Source organism: Mustela nigripes, chromosome 1 (genome assembly GCF_022355385.1).
Source record: "Mustela nigripes isolate SB6536 chromosome 1, MUSNIG.SB6536, whole genome shotgun sequence".
Classification (NCBI taxonomy): Eukaryota; Metazoa; Chordata; class Mammalia; order Carnivora; family Mustelidae; genus Mustela; species Mustela nigripes.
The window spans coordinates 263,149,823-263,167,948 of NC_081557.1; the positions used below are offsets into that span (position 1 = coordinate 263,149,823).

At 37.9% G+C, this 18,126-nt stretch overlaps 1 protein-coding gene across 1 annotated transcript in view; it reads right to left on the reverse strand.

The window, feature by feature from the left end:
• CDKL2 (cyclin dependent kinase like 2) overlaps window positions 1–18,126 on the reverse strand; it is a 43,441-nt gene continuing 25,315 nt past the window's right edge. Inside the window, exons 7-14 of the mRNA XM_059385270.1 lie at window positions 17,148–17,236; window positions 14,815–14,950; window positions 13,301–13,599; window positions 12,613–12,706; window positions 9,892–10,015; window positions 9,542–9,648; window positions 3,742–3,830; window positions 1–2,242 (exon numbers count right to left, since the gene is read on the reverse strand). Of these exons, the coding sequence (XP_059241253.1) occupies window positions 3,765–3,830; window positions 9,542–9,648; window positions 9,892–10,015; window positions 12,613–12,706; window positions 13,301–13,599; window positions 14,815–14,950; window positions 17,148–17,236 (915 nt within the window). The 3' untranslated portion in view covers window positions 1–2,242; window positions 3,742–3,764. The remainder of the gene's footprint in view (window positions 2,243–3,741; window positions 3,831–9,541; window positions 9,649–9,891; window positions 10,016–12,612; window positions 12,707–13,300; window positions 13,600–14,814; window positions 14,951–17,147; window positions 17,237–18,126) is intronic.

Below are 18,126 nucleotides of genomic sequence, written 5' to 3' on the forward strand. Positions count from 1 at the left end.
TCCAAGTTTCCAAAAAAGAATTAACAGATTATTTCAAATTTATTTGTTAAATTCCATACAATATTGTATACATTATTTGTATTCTCTTAAATAAATGCAAATGAAATCATCTATGGAGCTCAGTAAGATATAATATTTATTAATTGTAAAACATACATTCAACAGCAAGCCCATTTCTCCCGCCAAGACATACACATATTTCCGATTATGTTTAGTCATATCCTTGTAAGGAAAACAGAGTAATCTTAAACTGAAAGAATTATTTTTGATTCAGTATCTATAGCCCCAGTTTGCAAAAATCTTTTTTCAAGTAGTTCCGCCCAGGTTCTAACCAGATATGATCCTCAAGTCTCAACTTGCACTTAGAGTAAATTATATTTAGTCCCTTAATTCTAAAGTTTACACAGTGTTTTAATAGGCGAAAGATACCAAAAGCAAATACAGATAATTGATCCTAGATCCTCACACATGGAGGTGATATGTACACACTGTCTTTAAATAAAAATTACATCAAAATAAGTTGGAAAGCCACTTGGCTTTTAAGTACTATCTGCTTCCCACACTGTACAGTCTGTTGGCAATACATTTTAAAGTAAAAATGAAACAATATTTTGTAGGCTATTAATGCCTACACATTAATTTTGTCTAGCATGTTAGTCATACCAGTTTAGTCAAACACCTGGTCAGAGTTTAAAAATAGAGCTTCAAAATCAAGATAGAATTTTAATTGAACCACCTATAGATTTCCAATTGGAACCCCTCATTTTGTCTCTTCCTGAATGTCCTGCTTTTTTGAGGACCAAGTATCTAAATTCAGAATTTCAATATTAAGCTCCACAGAGTTATAAAGAAAAGTGCTAGTTAAATTCTTGGGCTAAGTTCTAGTCAGTGTTTTTTGGAAAAAAACATGTTGTTAACCGGTTAAGGCCAAGAAAAACACATAAGTTCTGGTCCCCCTAACAACGATTCTCTAAAACAATAAATGCAGAGTGTGACCAGCAAACTGGAAACCAAAAACCTAGAGTCAAACTGGCTTCAGCTTCCCACCCGGAAGCCGTGGACTGGGGCATGAGTTGAGATGTGAGGACTGTAGGTAGGTAGATAGTTTTGCCAATTGGTGAAGAACTTTTGGGAAGGCCTAAGTGAGGAAACGAGAAGATAGGAACATCTCTGGGTTCTATCTGCTATCACCTTCAAACCACCAGTGGACAGGAGAGAAGTCCATAACAACGGATGTTCCTTCCCAAAGCCTCTATGGGGTGGGGGTGGGGGGGTGGGGGGTGGGGGGGTAGATCAACAGTAATTGGCCAAGATAAAGTAACCAGTCCTAGTCGGTCAGTAAGCCAGTGTCCCACTTCCTAATTTTGCACATATATGCTTCCTTTCTCAAAGGCACAGTCCTCAACTTGAAGGTACACCTACAAAATTCTTCTTCACTGTTCTTACCTCAGTCCTGTTCCTGTACGCAGGAACACTGGCACCACAGTCTTAAAATACAGAGGATTATCTAAGGTCAGGCCATACTAAATCATTAGACAAAAAAATGTCCTTGAGACGTTTGCAGTAGTGTGGTTCTTAGAAGATCAGCAGAGAGGCCAGATTCCCATAACACAATGATCAAACATCAACAATAATCACAGAAACCAAAGACGGACGCCTATCCACAGAGAGCAATTACTTATCTCCCTAAAGCCTAGAAACAAGCAAGCTTTTTAAATGTGTATTTACAGTTAAATTAGGGTAAAGGAAACATTTTCTCTTACTGATCCTAATTTTTTCATTTCTTCAACTGATCCTAGTTTTTAATCACTTACCTCCACCAAACCCATTCCTAAATAAATGTATACATTTATATAGATAACACAGAAAGTTCATATAACATGACCATTATAATGATTCTTTCTCTCTTTTTAAACTTTTTTTTTTACTCTTGGGTAATTTTAAATGCACAAGTTACTAACAGTAAATACACATTCATGTAACAAGAACCATATCACTATTCTTCCATTGGATATATCCTGAAATAGCAACAGAGACCTTGAAAGGTGACAAGATAGCAGTCGGGGAGGAGCACTTATTCAATCTTGCTTGGAAACACTTGGAAGTCTTTATCTTTTTTCTTCTGCAAGGCCTTTCTCAGAAAATGCAGTTCAGAAGTAAAGGACAAAACCACGAATCTCTCTCTGTAGGATATCAGCACTTCTGTTGCAAGGGGATGTCATCTCAAGGGCTAGAGCAGCATCTAAAATCACAGGGGAACATATGCCCAATGGTTTACATAAGATCTTTCTAGAAATCCATTTCTATCTCACTTGCTTTCTCACATTGAAGATATTTATAATATTTTAAGTATTACACACTCTAAGAAAACTTTAGACTAAACCATATATATCAAAAACAAGATTTTAAAGACATTCTTTAGGATAATTATCAATCGAAACTATCATGTATAGCATATCATCTCCTTGTCTGTAAATGATGACTGGTTTTGACAAAACAGATCCGAGTTTCACAGAGGCTACAGTTCATACAGTATGTGTAATGAGTTCATCGCCAAGACTTCTCCCAGAGCCTTGGAAGGGACCCGTGCCAGTGAGGAATTAAGACTTGTTCACTTCATAGTAAATTCACATATGACGGCACAGACATTCAAAATGTTTTGTGGGGATTAATAGATTAATGAAACGACATATTTATAAGAAGGTGGGATTTTATTATCATCACATTTTATAGCTAATAAGATACTAAACATTGGATGACTTGTCGTATAGTAAATTCGCACTCAATAGGTCTGATTTGGGGGCACCTGGGTGGCTCAGTGGGTTAATGCCTCTAGCCTTCGGCCCAGGTCGTGATCCTGGAGTCCTGGGATGGGCCCACCTTGGGCTCTCTGCTCAGCAGGGAGCCTGCTCCCCCTCCCCACTCTCTGCCTGCCTCTCTGCCTACTTGTGATCTCTGTCTGTCAAATAAATAAGTAAAATCTTAAAAAAAAAAAAAAAAGATCTGATTTTTGTTTTTCATTTTTTTAGTACTAAACAGTTATACTTAAAGGAGGGAAATTCTGTTACCATTTAAAATTGACATTTGATTTTTCAAGTCATTGTTGATGCCTAATCACTTATTATTAATCTATCCTGCTTTCTTTAAAAAAAAAAAAAAATGTGTGACTTGTATTTATCCTATGAATAGGTCCACAATGAGGTGGGAAGGTGTTCCAGGGCCCTGTTTTCTCTGCCTGGAGCTTGCAAGGCTGCTTTTCCTGTGGTATAGTAGCAGGACAATGTAAAGACCAGTAGAAGCAAAAAATAAAAATAAGTAAATAAATATATAAATGGGAAGCAATCATCTGGTATAGTGCTAATCCTTCTTTATAGGGAAGAAGATTACCAGGCAATCATTTTGTCTTTCTTGCTTTAAAAGCCCAAAGGGACGAATGACTGATAAGGGAGATAAGTATATATCCTTCCACAGCACTCGCCATCCTAAATTCGCATTACTGGAGCCAATAAAATGCAGGAGATTAGTTTAAAAGCAAGAAATGTAAGCTCTATGAAAAGGGATTTCACCCCAGAAACAAATGTCACTTCTGTATTTTTAAGTGACACAACTCTTTCTCCATCAGGAGTTCTCATGGTATCAATCACTGGAGATTACTTTAGCGGCAGTATCTGAACTTCAGAAAGCTACGAAATATTCCTCATGGGAGAATACTTTGCTTTAAGTATGAAACACCTGACATACCCAGTTCAGAACCAAAATGGCTCTCAGTGCTGGTGTTCCATTCGAGGCAAATCAGCCTCCAGGTCATCTGACGGGGGAGATCCGGATACCTATAAGTGAATAATCAAGCATTACAGTATCCAAATAGTTGTAGAAGTCCCACTCCTCCCAAAATCCCAATTCTTGTTCCTCAAATACCAGATGCTTAGAATTAACTATTCATAGTCCCAGCTGCTGCCACAGAAGAGGCTCATGAAGTAAAGAGATGTTATTCTTCGACCTCTTTGTTGATACGTAAGTTAAAGAGACTTCTGATGTGCGGAGGTAGTACAAACCCACTATAACCCATCTCTCCTACTTATTACCAAACCAATAAAACCCTTTTGGAAAAATATAAAAAAAACAACTGAAGATTAAGCAAAGGAGTCAGAAGTTGGCGATGTGGTCGTTCACATGGATGTAGCTTCCCAACTTAGTTTTTTATTTCTGTGCCTCTGTCCAAAAGGCAGGCCCTAATCTCAGAGCAATGAAGTAGTACAAGAGGCCAAAAGTCTGAAAGAAACTCCCTTGTTGGGGAGCCTGGGTGGCTTAGTGGGTTAAGCCTCTGCCTTTGGCTCAGGTCATGATCCCAGGGTCCTGGGATCGAGCTCCGCATCGGGCTCTCTGCTCAGCAGGGAGCCTGCTTCCTCCTCTCTCTCTGCCTGCCTCTCTGCCTACTTGTGATCTCTCTCTGTGTCAAATAAATAAATAAAATCTTGAAAGAAAGAAAGAAAGAAAGAAAGAAAGAAAGAAAGAAAGAAAGAAACTAACTCCCTTGTTATCCCAGAAAAAAAAAACAAGAAAAAGGGTCCCTGAATGCCAGCAGTTATGTGGGGAGAGGGATGGTCCTGGAGGGGAGAGGGGTAGAGGAGGGGCCGTCTCATTCCGTGTGCACCCCACGAGTCTCAGCTCAGTTCCTGCAGCATGGCAGTGCTCCACCAACACAGCAGAGGCTTGAGAGAACCGAACTGAAATTTGAATTGCCTGTACAAGTCTCTAGCTAACCCCAAAGCCACGTAAGCACAAGACAGATGTGAACTAGGATATCAAAGACTTAGAGAACTGAGATTTGAAACACTTCTCACAGGGAATAAGGCAGAATGTATAGTGTGAACAAAAGCTGAATGACCGCCTGCTAAAACAAAAATTTCAACATTCTCCAGAGGATTATGAAGGATTAAAACAGGACCCAGAGGCTACAAAACATAACATTCACAGTTTCCAAGATACAGTCAAGATTTTGGCCATAAAAAGATCTATTGGGGCGCCTGGGTGGCTCAGTTGGTTAAGCGTCTGCCCTCGGCTCAGGTCACGATCCCAGGGTCCAGGCCTACTTCTCCCTTTCCCTCTGGTTGCCACTCCCCTTGCTTGTGCTCTCTCTCTGTCAAATAAATACATAAAATCTTAAAAAAAAAAAAATCCAGGAAAGTGTAAACAATTCTCAAGGGAAAAGAAAATCAATAGATACCAATCCTGAAATGGCCCAGATGTTGGGACTTTATAAACTTAGGGAAGTTATATATGAGGATTTGTCACTCATCAGACCTGCTCTGGAAGAAATGCTAAAGAAAGTTTTTCAAGCTGAAGAAAAATGGTACCAGAAAACAAAACTGTAATCTTTAAGAAAGAAGGTAAGAACCACAGAAATGCAAGTGGTTAGGTAAATAGAGAAGACTACTTTTTTTCCTAAATTGCTTAAAATATTTATGACTATTTAGAGCAAAATGTATGACCTAGTACAGTTTTCAATAAAAGATATAAAATTCTAATATAAAGTCTAGGTTGAAGTAAAAGGAAATATGTCTGCAAGTTTTCTGCATTTTATAAGTGGTACAATATTTAAGTACACTGTGAGAGATTAGTTATGTACATTGCAAAACCTAGAGCAATTACTAAAAAAATCATACCAAGAAATATCCCCAAAAAGCCAATATTAAAAATATTCAAATACAAAACAAGACTGGAAAGGGAAAACAAAGAAATAAACAAAAAAACCCAAATAATATAAAGAGCTAGATCTTATATCTATATGAGATATATATTATATATATATATAGATCTTTATACCTATATAATATATAGAGCTAGATCTAGATATATCAACCATCACATTAAATGTTAATGGCCTAACTATTCATTAGCAGGCAGAATTCTGAAGCTAACACCCTAAGTTTCCTGTCCCTGCTTAGTCAATCAAAGTAATTTAGCGTCTGCTATGAAGCAGCTTTGCGCGTGTAATTAATGTTACTAATCAGCTGACCCTCAGATAGAAAGATTATCCTGGCAGGCTTAATGTAGACCTGGTAAACCATCATGTGCACTCTTAAAAGCAGAAGAGTAGGGACGCGTGGGTGGCTCAGTTGGTTAAGCGGCTGCCTTCAGCTCGGGTTATGATCCCGGTGTCCCAGGATCGAGTCCCACATCAGGCTCCATGCTCGGCGGGGAGCCTGCTTCTCCCTCTGCCTCTGCCTGCCACTCTGTCTGTCTGTGCGCTCTCTCTCTCTCTGACAAATAAATAAAAATAAATTTAAAAAAAAAAAAAAAGCAGAAGAGTAAGTCAGAGATGAGACAGAAGGGGAGGCAAGAGAGGCTCAAAGAGTAAGAACAACTTGACCATTATTGTTAGCTTTGCAGATGGAGAAGTAGGCCACAAGCCAAGGAATGTGGATAGCCCCTAGAAGCTGACAACAACCCCCTACTGAAATCCTGATTTCGACCTGTGAGACACAAGGAGAGAAGCAGCTCTGCCCAGGCTTCTGATCTATGGAAACTGTGAGATAATAATTATTAAGTTGGCAGGAGTTTATTAGAATGCATAGAACATAAATACACATTTCAATTAAAAGAACTGAACTGATAGAACGGATACAAAAGAAAGACCCTACCTACAGGAAACACGGTAAATTTTAAAAACAGATTCTACAAAAGTAAAAAGATATACCACGGAAACAAGTAAGTATAAGTAAGCTGGAATGGCTGTCTTACTCTCATATAAAATGGACTTTGTGGCACAGAGCACTGTAAGAGGTAAAGAGAGATGTTTTATCATGATAAAAGGAAGAGTGTATCAGGAAGACAAAAACAATTATAAGTGTGTATGTACCTAATAATAGAGATGGAAAATACATGAAACAAAAATAAACAGATATAAGAGAAAAATAAATAATTCCACAGTCAGTAAAAGATTTTACTGGATTTTTCTATTTAATGTTAATTTGGGGACTATTTTCTACTAATTTAAATGTTATTTAAATAATATGTGATGTTAAAAAAAAAAAAAGATTTTGACAGCACTCTTTCAGGAACCGATAGGACCAAACAAACAAAAAAATCATGAAGAACACAGAAGATCTGAAGAACACTACAACCACCTTAATCGAATTTCACATTTAGAGTAGGCTATGTCCAACAACTGAAGTATATGTTGTTTTCAAGGAAACAGGTTCATTCACCAAGACAGATCCTATGCCAAGTCATAAAACATACCTCAATGAATCTAAAACAATCAGAATCATACACAGTATCTTCCCTGACCACATGGAATTAAATGATAAATCAATAATAATAAAATACTAGGGAAACCCTAAATATCTAACTATAAAACAACACATTTCTAATTAATTCCTGGGTTAAACAAGAAATTACAAGGGAACTAAGAAAATGTTTAGACTGAGTATAATGAAAATACAACATATTAAAATTGGGGGGATGAAGCTTAAACACTGCTTGGAGAAAGAACTGTGTTGCTACATACATAGAAAAGTATATAATGGGTGTAAGGGTGTAGGAAGGGGGCGAGCGGAGACAGATTCCATGGATTATGCCATACTTTACTTACAAAAATCTATCTTGCAGACGTTCCACAAGTCTATAAAGATAGGCTTTTATACATGTGAGAATGTTTGTGTTAGGCGCAGAAACAAAATACAGTTCAACGTATTGATCCACATCATGAAGAGGCGAGTAGAGTCCCAGCTTCTGCCAGAAAGTCACTTGCTTTCAGACTCCTGTTGTTTCTCTTCCCATTCAGATTTTCCACACACAGATTCATCTTATTTTGGTATTAATTTGTGTTTTTCACTACACCTACTTTCTCGTTTAGTGTATTTAAATACAACTGGGAAATGAACAAGTAAACTAAGAGTAAAAACGCAGAACCAATTTATAAATATAAGAGGATTGGTTCAAAGGAACAAATAAAAATTTGAAAAATGAAGGCCGCCAAAGCCTTCTTCCATTTCATGAAACTAGATTTAGTTATGCGACTCCTGAAAAGTGGTTTTGAACAATACTACTACTCACAGAGAGCAAGTGAAAAATTCTGCACCTTTAAAATCTACATTCAGGGGCACCTGGGTGGCTCAGTGGGTTAAAGCCTCTGCCTTCGGCTCAGGTCATGGTCCCAGGGTCCTGGGATCGAGCCCTGCATTGGGCTCTCTGCTCAGCGGGGAGCCTGCTTCCCTTTCTCTCTCTCTGCCTGCCTCTCTGCCTACTTGTGATCTCTGTCTGTCAAATAAATAAATACAATCTTTAAAAAATAAATAAATAAAATCTACATTCAATTTAAGATTAGAAGTATACAAGGAATTTATTGAGAATCTCTAGTTCCTAAAAGTAAAATGTGTGATGGTAATTAATCTTCACACAACATGAATTTGTTTAGTTTTTATTATCTTGCTCCAGAAATTGTTAGCAGGAGTTAAGGCAAAGTGATAGCAGTCAATAAACCCGTTTCTCGGTATCTATGGGTAACTACCACTGTAATTTGTTACCCTCAGCAATATTATTCCCTCTTGTAGAGCTCTACAAAATCACTGAAGGAGTACTGGTAGAAAAAAGCGCCCACACAGATTCAGAAGCAACATACGGGTGCAATCCAGGAAACAGAAATGCTTCAATAATGATGACGGAGAAATACATCCCAAAACAAAAGCTGTCCAGCACCAAGGAGAAGTGAGAAATCCTTAAGTGAAATGATACATATCCAAAGTTTATAACTAGTTAGGATTGGCTCAGGAAATTTAAAAGTTTGCCAGTGTTCTTACTGTGAAAATGAGTGATATGACTGTTACTGAAGCAGCAGAAATGTAACTGTTCTGAAGAATTAAGAGAAGTAATAGAAAAATGATTACATATGGAAGAACCAGTCTTTAACATACATGGAGCGGGTTGTCTTGGGGGAAAATGTCAAATAGATGATACATTAAAAAAAAATAAAAACAGGGGCGCCTGGGTGGCTCAGTGGGTTAAAGCCTCTGCCTTCAGTTCAGGTCATGATTCCCAGGGTCCTGGGATCGAGTCCCGCATCAGACTCTCTGCTCCATGGGGAACCTGCTTCCTACTCTCTCTCTGCCTGCCTCTCTGCCTACTTGTGATCTCTGTCAAATAAATAAACAAAATTTAAAAATAAAAAATAAATAAAAATAAACATAAAAAATAAAAACAATTCAAGGAGTGAAATATGGGTTATAACATTTGGGTGAATGCAGTGAGATAATATAAATTACCACAAAAGTTTTATAAAAGTCATAGCTAGGCTGCATACACGGTGAGCGCATTTTTAATCTATAAAAAGTTGATGACTGTGCTGGAAAATGTCTATATAAACATATGTGTGATAAAGGTACTAGAGCAATGAACAGTAAGAAAAAATTTAACAAACAAAATCATACAGATCCCACCAATAGACACGCCTAATCCTTAAAAGCGAACTTTTCCTAAGCTACTTTAATAAGGAAGTATGAGACCCAAGTTCTATCCAACCTAGAGAGGATTCCTGTACCTGATGTAATGCGACACTGGGCGTATGCAAGTCAATAGTGGCCAGAGAAGGAATTCGAGATTCTGAGAGATTCTTGTTCTCTTTCCTTATTAACCTGGAATTTCGAGCTAAATAAAAACAACCATAAACACAGTGAAAAATTAGACATTTTTGTTATTTTTTCCACATTCTGTATCTGTCCCTCAGTATATACTCAGTGTACATATTTACTTACATAAATCTGTACATATTTACATAAGTATGTAAAGTTACTACATTTTTTATTTTTAATATTTTGTTAGTTTATTTAACATATATTTTTAATAATGTATACAAAAAAGGCTGCAAAAGTAAGAGCATTATAAACAAACCTATGCCTTCCAAGGCTCTTAGTTCAGGGAGATGACTGTAGTTTAGTTCAGGCAAACGGACATCTGTCTTAGAGTAGTCCCTTCTTTTCTTATTTGCCTGAAGTAGGTTCTTTTCACTGGCGACCTAATATCAGAATGATTAACACAAGTGAATTAGCTTCCAGGTAAGCCTGGCTTGCCCCTTTTGTAACTAATATATTGATATCCTAAACTTCAGGAGAATTTAAGAACAACACAAAATTTCAGAAGTCCTGCAATGAGCTTTTCAGTTTTTTATTTGGATGTTTCTACTCGTTCTTTTATTAAAGTAAGTACTAAGGTCTTGGTTCAAATCAGTTATAAAATAAATATTTAGTTCAAAAAAACTGTAAGTACAAAAAAATGAGTTCAGACTACTAGATATACATATTCAAAGAGTGACAAATAAAATCTATGAGATGTTTATAATAATATGCTATTCAATCTCAGAATTAGAGCAAGAGGCAGGGGAGCAGGATATGGGATCTAAACCTAGATGTTGAAGAAAGTTTAGGCTTAATTCTGCCTCAATTAATTTTCATCATGAAAAGACTCAAGTGTGTCTTCTCCCCTCTAATCTCTACCTCCTCTCTTAACTGCCTCTTAAAAATAAGGATAAACAGAAATAAGATCTAAAAGTAACAGCCAGCTCTGATTACACAACGCCCGAAAGAAGGCGCTATCAAGTCCAGCAACATGGGATTGAGCCAGCTACTCTGAAAAGTCCTGCCGATCCAAGTAATCTTCCAAAGCAGACCAAGAATGTAAAACACAAAAATATCTACAAAGAAATCAGAAGGGTGTGAAAAAGAGTACTATGGTTATAGAAATCATGGGCCAAGAATAATGAAAAGAAAAGCAGATGTAATGCCAAATCAGGAGAGATATGAAAAGAAGGTTATATTTTTCAGCCTGAAGATAATGAGAAGGGCAGAAGAGGGAAATCTGGGAGAAAAACACTCCTTTGGGAAATCCGCATCTCCCATTACCTGGCAGAAAAATTCACTCACATCCCTTAAGCATCTTCTATGTACTAGAGTAGATAAGGGTAGTGGGGTGGAGCTGTAAGGAAATAAACAAAGCACATATTCCTGCCTTGGAAACTTACATACTAGTTGGGAGAGACAGACGATAAAGATAGAGATAAATGCATATAGAGCTCGCTCTCTATATATAGATAGATAGATAGATAGATAGATAAATGCATATAGAGATCTCTCTCTCTATATATATATATATATATATAGATAGACAGATAAAGATATAGATAAATGCATATATAGGCTTTAGGTGTATGCAATGGAAAAAAAATTTAAGCAAGGAGAGAGGATAGAGAGCAACGGGCAACAAAATGAATTAGGATATTAGGGAAGCGCTCACAATGAGGATTCATGTAAGCCAAGGAGGAGTAAAGGCAAATTCTTTGGATTATCTGGGGAATGTTCTAAAGCAGAGGAAATAACAAGCTCCCAAATGTAGGAGCAGGTCTGGTCATGTTCAAGAAATACAAGGAAATCAGTGGGTTGGAAGAGTTTGATCAGGAATGAGAATAGCCTGGGGCGCCTGGGTGGCTCAGTGGGTTCAGCCTCTGCCTCGGCTCAGGTCATGGTCTCAGGGTCGTGGGATCGAGCCCCAAATCAGGCTCTCTGCTCGGTAGGGAACCTGCTTCCTCCTCTCTCCCTGCCTGCCTCTCTGGCTATTTGTGATCTCTATATGTCAAATAAATAAATAAAATCTTTTAAAATTTTTTTTAAAGGGGGAGGGTGTTAAAAAAAATAGAATGAGAGGGGCGCCTGGGTGGCTCAGTGGGTTAAGCCACTGCCTTCGGCTCAGGTCATGATCTCAGGGTCCTGGGATCGAGTCCCGCATCGGGCTCTCTGCTCAGCAGGGAGCCTGCTTCCCCCTCTCTCTCTCTGCCTGCCTCTCCATCTACTTGTGATTTCTCTCTGTCAAATTAAAAAAAAAAAAAAAAAATAGAATGAGAATAGCCCACGTAGAATAGAGGGATGGGGAAGTAGGTCGAGCAGGGACTTGAAGGCCCCATCAAGGACTTCGGTCTTTACTTAGAGATGACAATGGAGGGTTTTGAGTGGAAAAATAATGATGCTTTAAGTTAATTTTAAAAAGAGGCATGCTAGCAGTTATGTTGAGCATAATAACCCTCCTATGAATCTTCAGAAGACCTGTGAACCTTATGCATGCTTCCACTATTATAATCCGACACTGGTTGAATTCATTAATCCTATACTAGACCATGAACTCCTCGAAGAGAGGGATTTGATTTCCTCATTTCCAGCGTCTCATACAGTATACATAATCAATAAATATTTATGAACAAATCAACAGAATACTTTCACCAAAAATCTGGCATGAGTGAGGTACCAAGATTTATCTTGTCACCTACTCTACAAAAGAACTGATCACCAAGTATTAAGAAAATTTACTATTACCAAAAAAATTAAAGCAGATGTCATTTAAACAATATCTTATATTTAAACTTCCAGACTCGCAAAACTGACTTAAACTTTAACAGTTTCACATTGTTTCTTATGACAGGTTGGGATGATATACATATAACTAAGGTTCCACTTTACGATATTTCTCCAAATAAAAGTCTCAGTTTTTCATTACTATATTTAACACGAGTGGAAGTCTGGAAATGACTAATACTTGCTCTTCTACCACTGGGAATAGTTCACTTACGGATGTGGTCACATTAATATTATAAATGCCTGATGGAGAATGTTTATTTGGTTTAACAAATGGGATACAATACTTCTTGGTTTTTTCATCCACTCTGTAACAACAACGAAAAATTTAAGTTAGAACCAGCGGTAATTATTTTTCAAGCACAAAACCACAAAACCAAGCGACCTGCAGTTTAATCAGCATTTAATGCCTGTTCTTAAATACACAATGAACATAGATCTGGTGAAACATTCAGTCTTTTGCCACTACCTTCACGACCCCCACCTACCTCCCAACTCCAACCAAATGAACTACTTTCCTTCCAGCAAAATTTCCAAAGTGAACATCTTTGGACCACCAAATGCCCACAGCCATTCCATGTAGGCAGACCCTTAAAACCAATTACTTCCTTTATTATGATAATCTCCTTTCACATTTTTAGACTAAATAGTTGTAGACCATCTTCACCTTAAATAATACAATCCTTCTTTCCTATTACTTAGGTGAATTTTGTTTGTTTGTTTTTTATCAAATGTTAGTAAGTTTCGTCACGTAGGCCAAAAAGGCTTTTGAAACAGAACCTGACAGGAAGGAAGAGGCCCCAGAAGCCTGGACGTAACCCAATGTGGCTGCATGGACAGACACTTGCAATTCATAAACACACCTTTAAATGACACTTTGTTCTTAGTTTCCTAATTCATACCTGTAACTCTGAACTCCCGGGATAGTCACCATTCCAGAATTAATACCGGGAGCCACTGCAGAAGGATTGTGCGCAATGGGCGGGATCGCCACGACCGGATTTCTAGTGTGATCGCCGCCGCCGTTGCTGCAATCCCGGAGGCTGGTTGAAGGCACGGTTCTGACGTGGCTCATCCCATTGTCGGGGAGACAGCTGACATTGGAAGTTCGACTGACTTTTTCAACTTTTTCTCCATCCATTTTTGACCCTTTTATTTTAAATACTTTAGAATCTTTAATTTTGGGATCAGCATTGGTATCCTGACCATTAAAAAAATGGTAATAACATTAATGATCTGAAGAGACTGAAAAAGCACCTCTTATAAAGAATTTGTCAACGAAAGCAGAATTCCATAAATGTCACCTTACTGTACCCCTGTTTTCTTCATTCTATCTATGGAATTAAAATTAAATCCAGGATTCTTGGTCAGACATTTATTTTGAATAAAAATGCAACTCATGGGCTACCTGGCTAGCTCAGTCAGTAGAGCATGCAACTCTTGATCTTAGGGTTGTAAGTTCGAGCCCCATGTTAGGTGCAGAAATTACTTAAAAAAAAAAAAAAATCTCAAAAAAAAAGAAGAAATGCAGTTCACACTAGCTCTGAGATAAATATATACATATATATATGATTAACATGACACATACATATATTAAATTTATATATATATTTTAGTAGAAAACAATGTGAAAGAGGAATTAAGTATGCTCCTTTTTGTTCTTAGGAATCTAAAGTACAAAACTTGAAATACAAAATTGAGAATTCCCTTCAGTTCACTTGAGAAAATGGCAGTGGGTTGGCAGTAGACGTGAATTACCTCACCAAGAACAGATTCTGGATAACCTACTTGCAAAAATAAACTTTAAATAAATATCCAAACCTCAATTTTAAAATGCTCTATGCAAAATTTTTTAATGATATTTTTCACTCCTATCACTTAAGGGAAAAAATGGTATGTGCATGCGTTCGTGTCCTTGTGACTATACGTGAGTACATGTGTCTAAATGCTCTACGGTAAATGTGGTTTCCTGACAAGACCTATTGCACAGTCTGATATACAGTAGGCACTCAATACATGATATGTTAAGAGAATTTTTTAAAAGGTAATGTCCAAAGAGAAGATAACATTTTTTTATAACTAATCTAAAAGTTAACATGTTCAGCACCAGAAAACATTTTTTAATCTTCATTTTTTAACTCCAAAAATTTAAAGATAAATTAAATCTAAAACTTAACACTGGAGCACCTGGGTGGCTCAGTCGGTTAAGCATCTGCCTTTGGCTCAGGTCATGATCCCAGGGTCTTAATATCAAGTCCCTCATAGGGCTGCCTGCTCTGTGGGGAGCCTGCTTCGCCCTCTGCTCCTCCCGAACACCCCCATCTTGTGCGCGCTCTCTCTCTCACATACAAAAATAAATAAATAAACTTAAAAAAAAAAAAAAAACCTTAATGCACATTAACACATGGTGATTTACCTGTACCACAAGTGTTTTTCTCTCTTCACCTAAGGAATCATCTTTTTCCTTTTCCTTCTTTCTGTTCTGAGATTTTTTAGATAAAGAAATATTTCTGGCATCTTTCTGTACTTTTAACTGTAGCTCTTGAGAAAATCTACGTAAAAATACATTTGTCAATTCAATAAAATTGTATAAGACAGACAAATCTAGAAAAAAATTCACTTTCAAGATATTTATTTTAAAAATTGAGTATTAAGGAGCACCTGGGTGGCTCGGTTGGCTTAGCATCTACTTTCTGCTAAAGTCATGATCCTGGAGTCCAGGGTCGAGCCCCGTGTCTAGCCCCTTGCTCAGCGGGAGGTTTTCTTCCTTTCCCCCTGCCCCACACCCAGCTCCTTCGCTCGCTCTCACTCTCTCACCCTCTCTTTCAAATAAATAAATAAAATCTTTTTTAAAAATTGAGTATTAAACTAGACTATGGGGTGCCTAGGTGGCTCAGTCAGTTAAAGCATCTGCCTTCAGCTCAGCTCATGACCCCAGGGGCCCGGGATGGGGCCCCGCACTGGGTCCCCTGCTCAGCGGGGAGTCTGTTCTCCCTCTCTCCCCTGCCTGTGTGCTTTCTCAAATAAGTAAATAAAATCTTTAAAAATTAAAAGAAAAGAACAGGAACGGTGTGATTATTGGAAATACAAACTCAACTAGCCACTCCTTTCAGGGAACATTTTTAGTTGAAGAAAGACTGACAGAAAACTACTACCGTTATTCAGACTTGGTGTATCCTGCAGACATTTTTTTTTAAATGAACAAAAGAAAACAACAGATATTTGTGTTAATGATAAAATTCTAATTTTTAAGAAAATTAGAATTCTGTTAAATTTGTGTCCACTACTGTGCCCTTAACAGAGTCCCAATACTTAAAAAGACTTTTCTGATGATGAGAATGTGGCTTTTTGATACCATATAATAAAATACATTATCATTTTAAAGAGCTACATTATTTAACAAAACAGTATTTTCCAAATGACTCATAATGATGTTACAAAAGCATGCACAGGTAACAAAGATCTACTCAAAGTGCAAGATAGACAAATGGATTTTAATGTAATAGGGTAAGAAAAGTTCACTGATATGTTCCAGACTCCATAATACAACCAGTCTTTAAGAAACTACCACTGTCAAGTTTTGATATAGTATCAGAGTTTGGGGTATGGAATCAATAAAGAATACTAACAATTATCTAAAAGGGTTATTAAATGGGTGCCTGAGTAGCTCAGTGGGTTAAATTAAAGCCTCTGCCTTCGGCTCAGGTCATGATCCCAGAGTCCTGAGATAGAGCCCCACATCGGGATCTCTGCTCAGCAGGGAGCCTGCTTCTCCCTCTCTCTCTGCCTGCCTCTCTGCCTACTTGTGAACTGTCTGTCAAATAAATAAATAAAATCTTAAAAAAATAAATAAAAGGGCTATTAAAATACTCTTCCATTTCACAACTATACATCTGCTGAGGCCAAAGTATCTTCATATATCTCAATCAAAACAATATATCACAACTAGGTGAATGCGAATGCAAATATGAGAACCAGGGTATCTTTCATTAAGCTCAAGATTAAATAGATTTGCAAAAATATAAAGCACTGTCATTGCCACCCATCTCACTATTTTTGGTTTCATCAACTGCATTGATGCCAGCAGCTGGGACAGCACAAGAGACCATGCCAACGGGTCTGGTGCACCCAAGTTTGGCCCAGCAAGGTCCCAGCACAGCAGTGGCAACAGCATCATAGGACTGGGTGTGGTGTGAGGTCAGCGGCAACAGGAGATGGCATGTCTGCAGTGCATTAGCTCTCAAGATGACGGCATCACACAGCTGGTAGCAACATACAAATCAGTAACCTGAGTGGTAGATGTCACCCGCAGGAGCCAGAAAAAAAAGCATGAAGTGACTGTTTCATGAAAACCAAGATGCTTAACTTAGTGAATTCAGGGGACCATTCCTAGGAACTGCATAATTGCTAAGGGTGAGTAGTGGTAAGGTGGTAGATATTTGAGATCCTATAAAAGCAGGTGGTTGGGCGCCTGGGTGGCTCAGTGGGTTAAGCCGCTGCCTTCGGCTCAGGTCATGATCTCAGGGTCCTGGGATCGAGTCCTGCATCAGGCTCTCTGCTCAGCAGGGAGCCTGCTTCCATCTCTCTCTCTCTGCCTGCCTCTCCATCTACTTGTGATCTCTCTCTATCAAATAAATAAATAACATCTTTAAAAAAAATTAAAAAATAAAAGCAGGTGGCTAAAGAAATAAGAGAATACCCTTACTTTAACTCTAGGTTGGGGTACCCCAGAACACATGAGTACTATACCTCTCGGCAAATCCATCCTTATGAAAGAAATCATGATGGAGGAGTTCAGCACAGAAGGGTCTTTTGTCTGGGTCAATATGTAAGCATTTCTGGAAAAACAAGGAATATACACAACTCATATCAATGATAAACTGCCTACATTTAGATTCCTAAATATAGAAAAATAGAAAACTGGGGTATCTGGGTAGCTCAGTCATTAAGCATATGCCTTCAGCACAGGTCATGATCCCAGGGGTCTTGGAATCCAGGCCTGCATCAGGCTCCCTGCTTAGTGGGGAGTCTGCTTCTCCCGCCCCTCTGCATCTCCTGTCCCCCTCCCCCACTTTTGCTCCCTCTCTCTCTCAAATAAATAAAATCTTTGAAAGAAAAAAAGAAAGAAAAATAAAAAATTACAATTTATAGTCAGCAAATTTTAAAAGCATATAATAAATGATAAAGAGAAAAGAACAAATTTAGACAATGACCACCAATGGTTGCTAAATCACAAAAAGAAAGACTACCAGACATTTTATGTCTCTAGATGGAAACATACAAATTTCTGATGTAGTCTTGTAAAAGTCAATCTGATTCTGATCAAGCTCTAGTTCTATTATGAGTTTATAAGAAATACAGGAAACAGAGGACCATATTAAACTATACTCTGTATAAAATTCTAATGGTCAGGACACCTGGGTGGCTCAGCCTCTGCCTTCAGCTCAGGTCATGATCCCAGGGTCCTGGGATCAAGCCCCTCATCGGGCTCTCTGCTCGTCGGGGAGCCTGCTTACCCCTCTGTCTCTGCCTGCCTCTGTCTATTTCTGCTCTGTCTGTCGTATAAATAAATAAAATCTTTTTAAAAAAAAAATTCTAAGGGTCAAACAACCTACTTTCTTTATCAAATAAGTGGCAAGATTTAAATAAAAAAGAAAGGCATGAATATGAGCTTCTACATTAAGATATATCAACCAGTTGTGATCTACAGACATCATGTACACCCTAA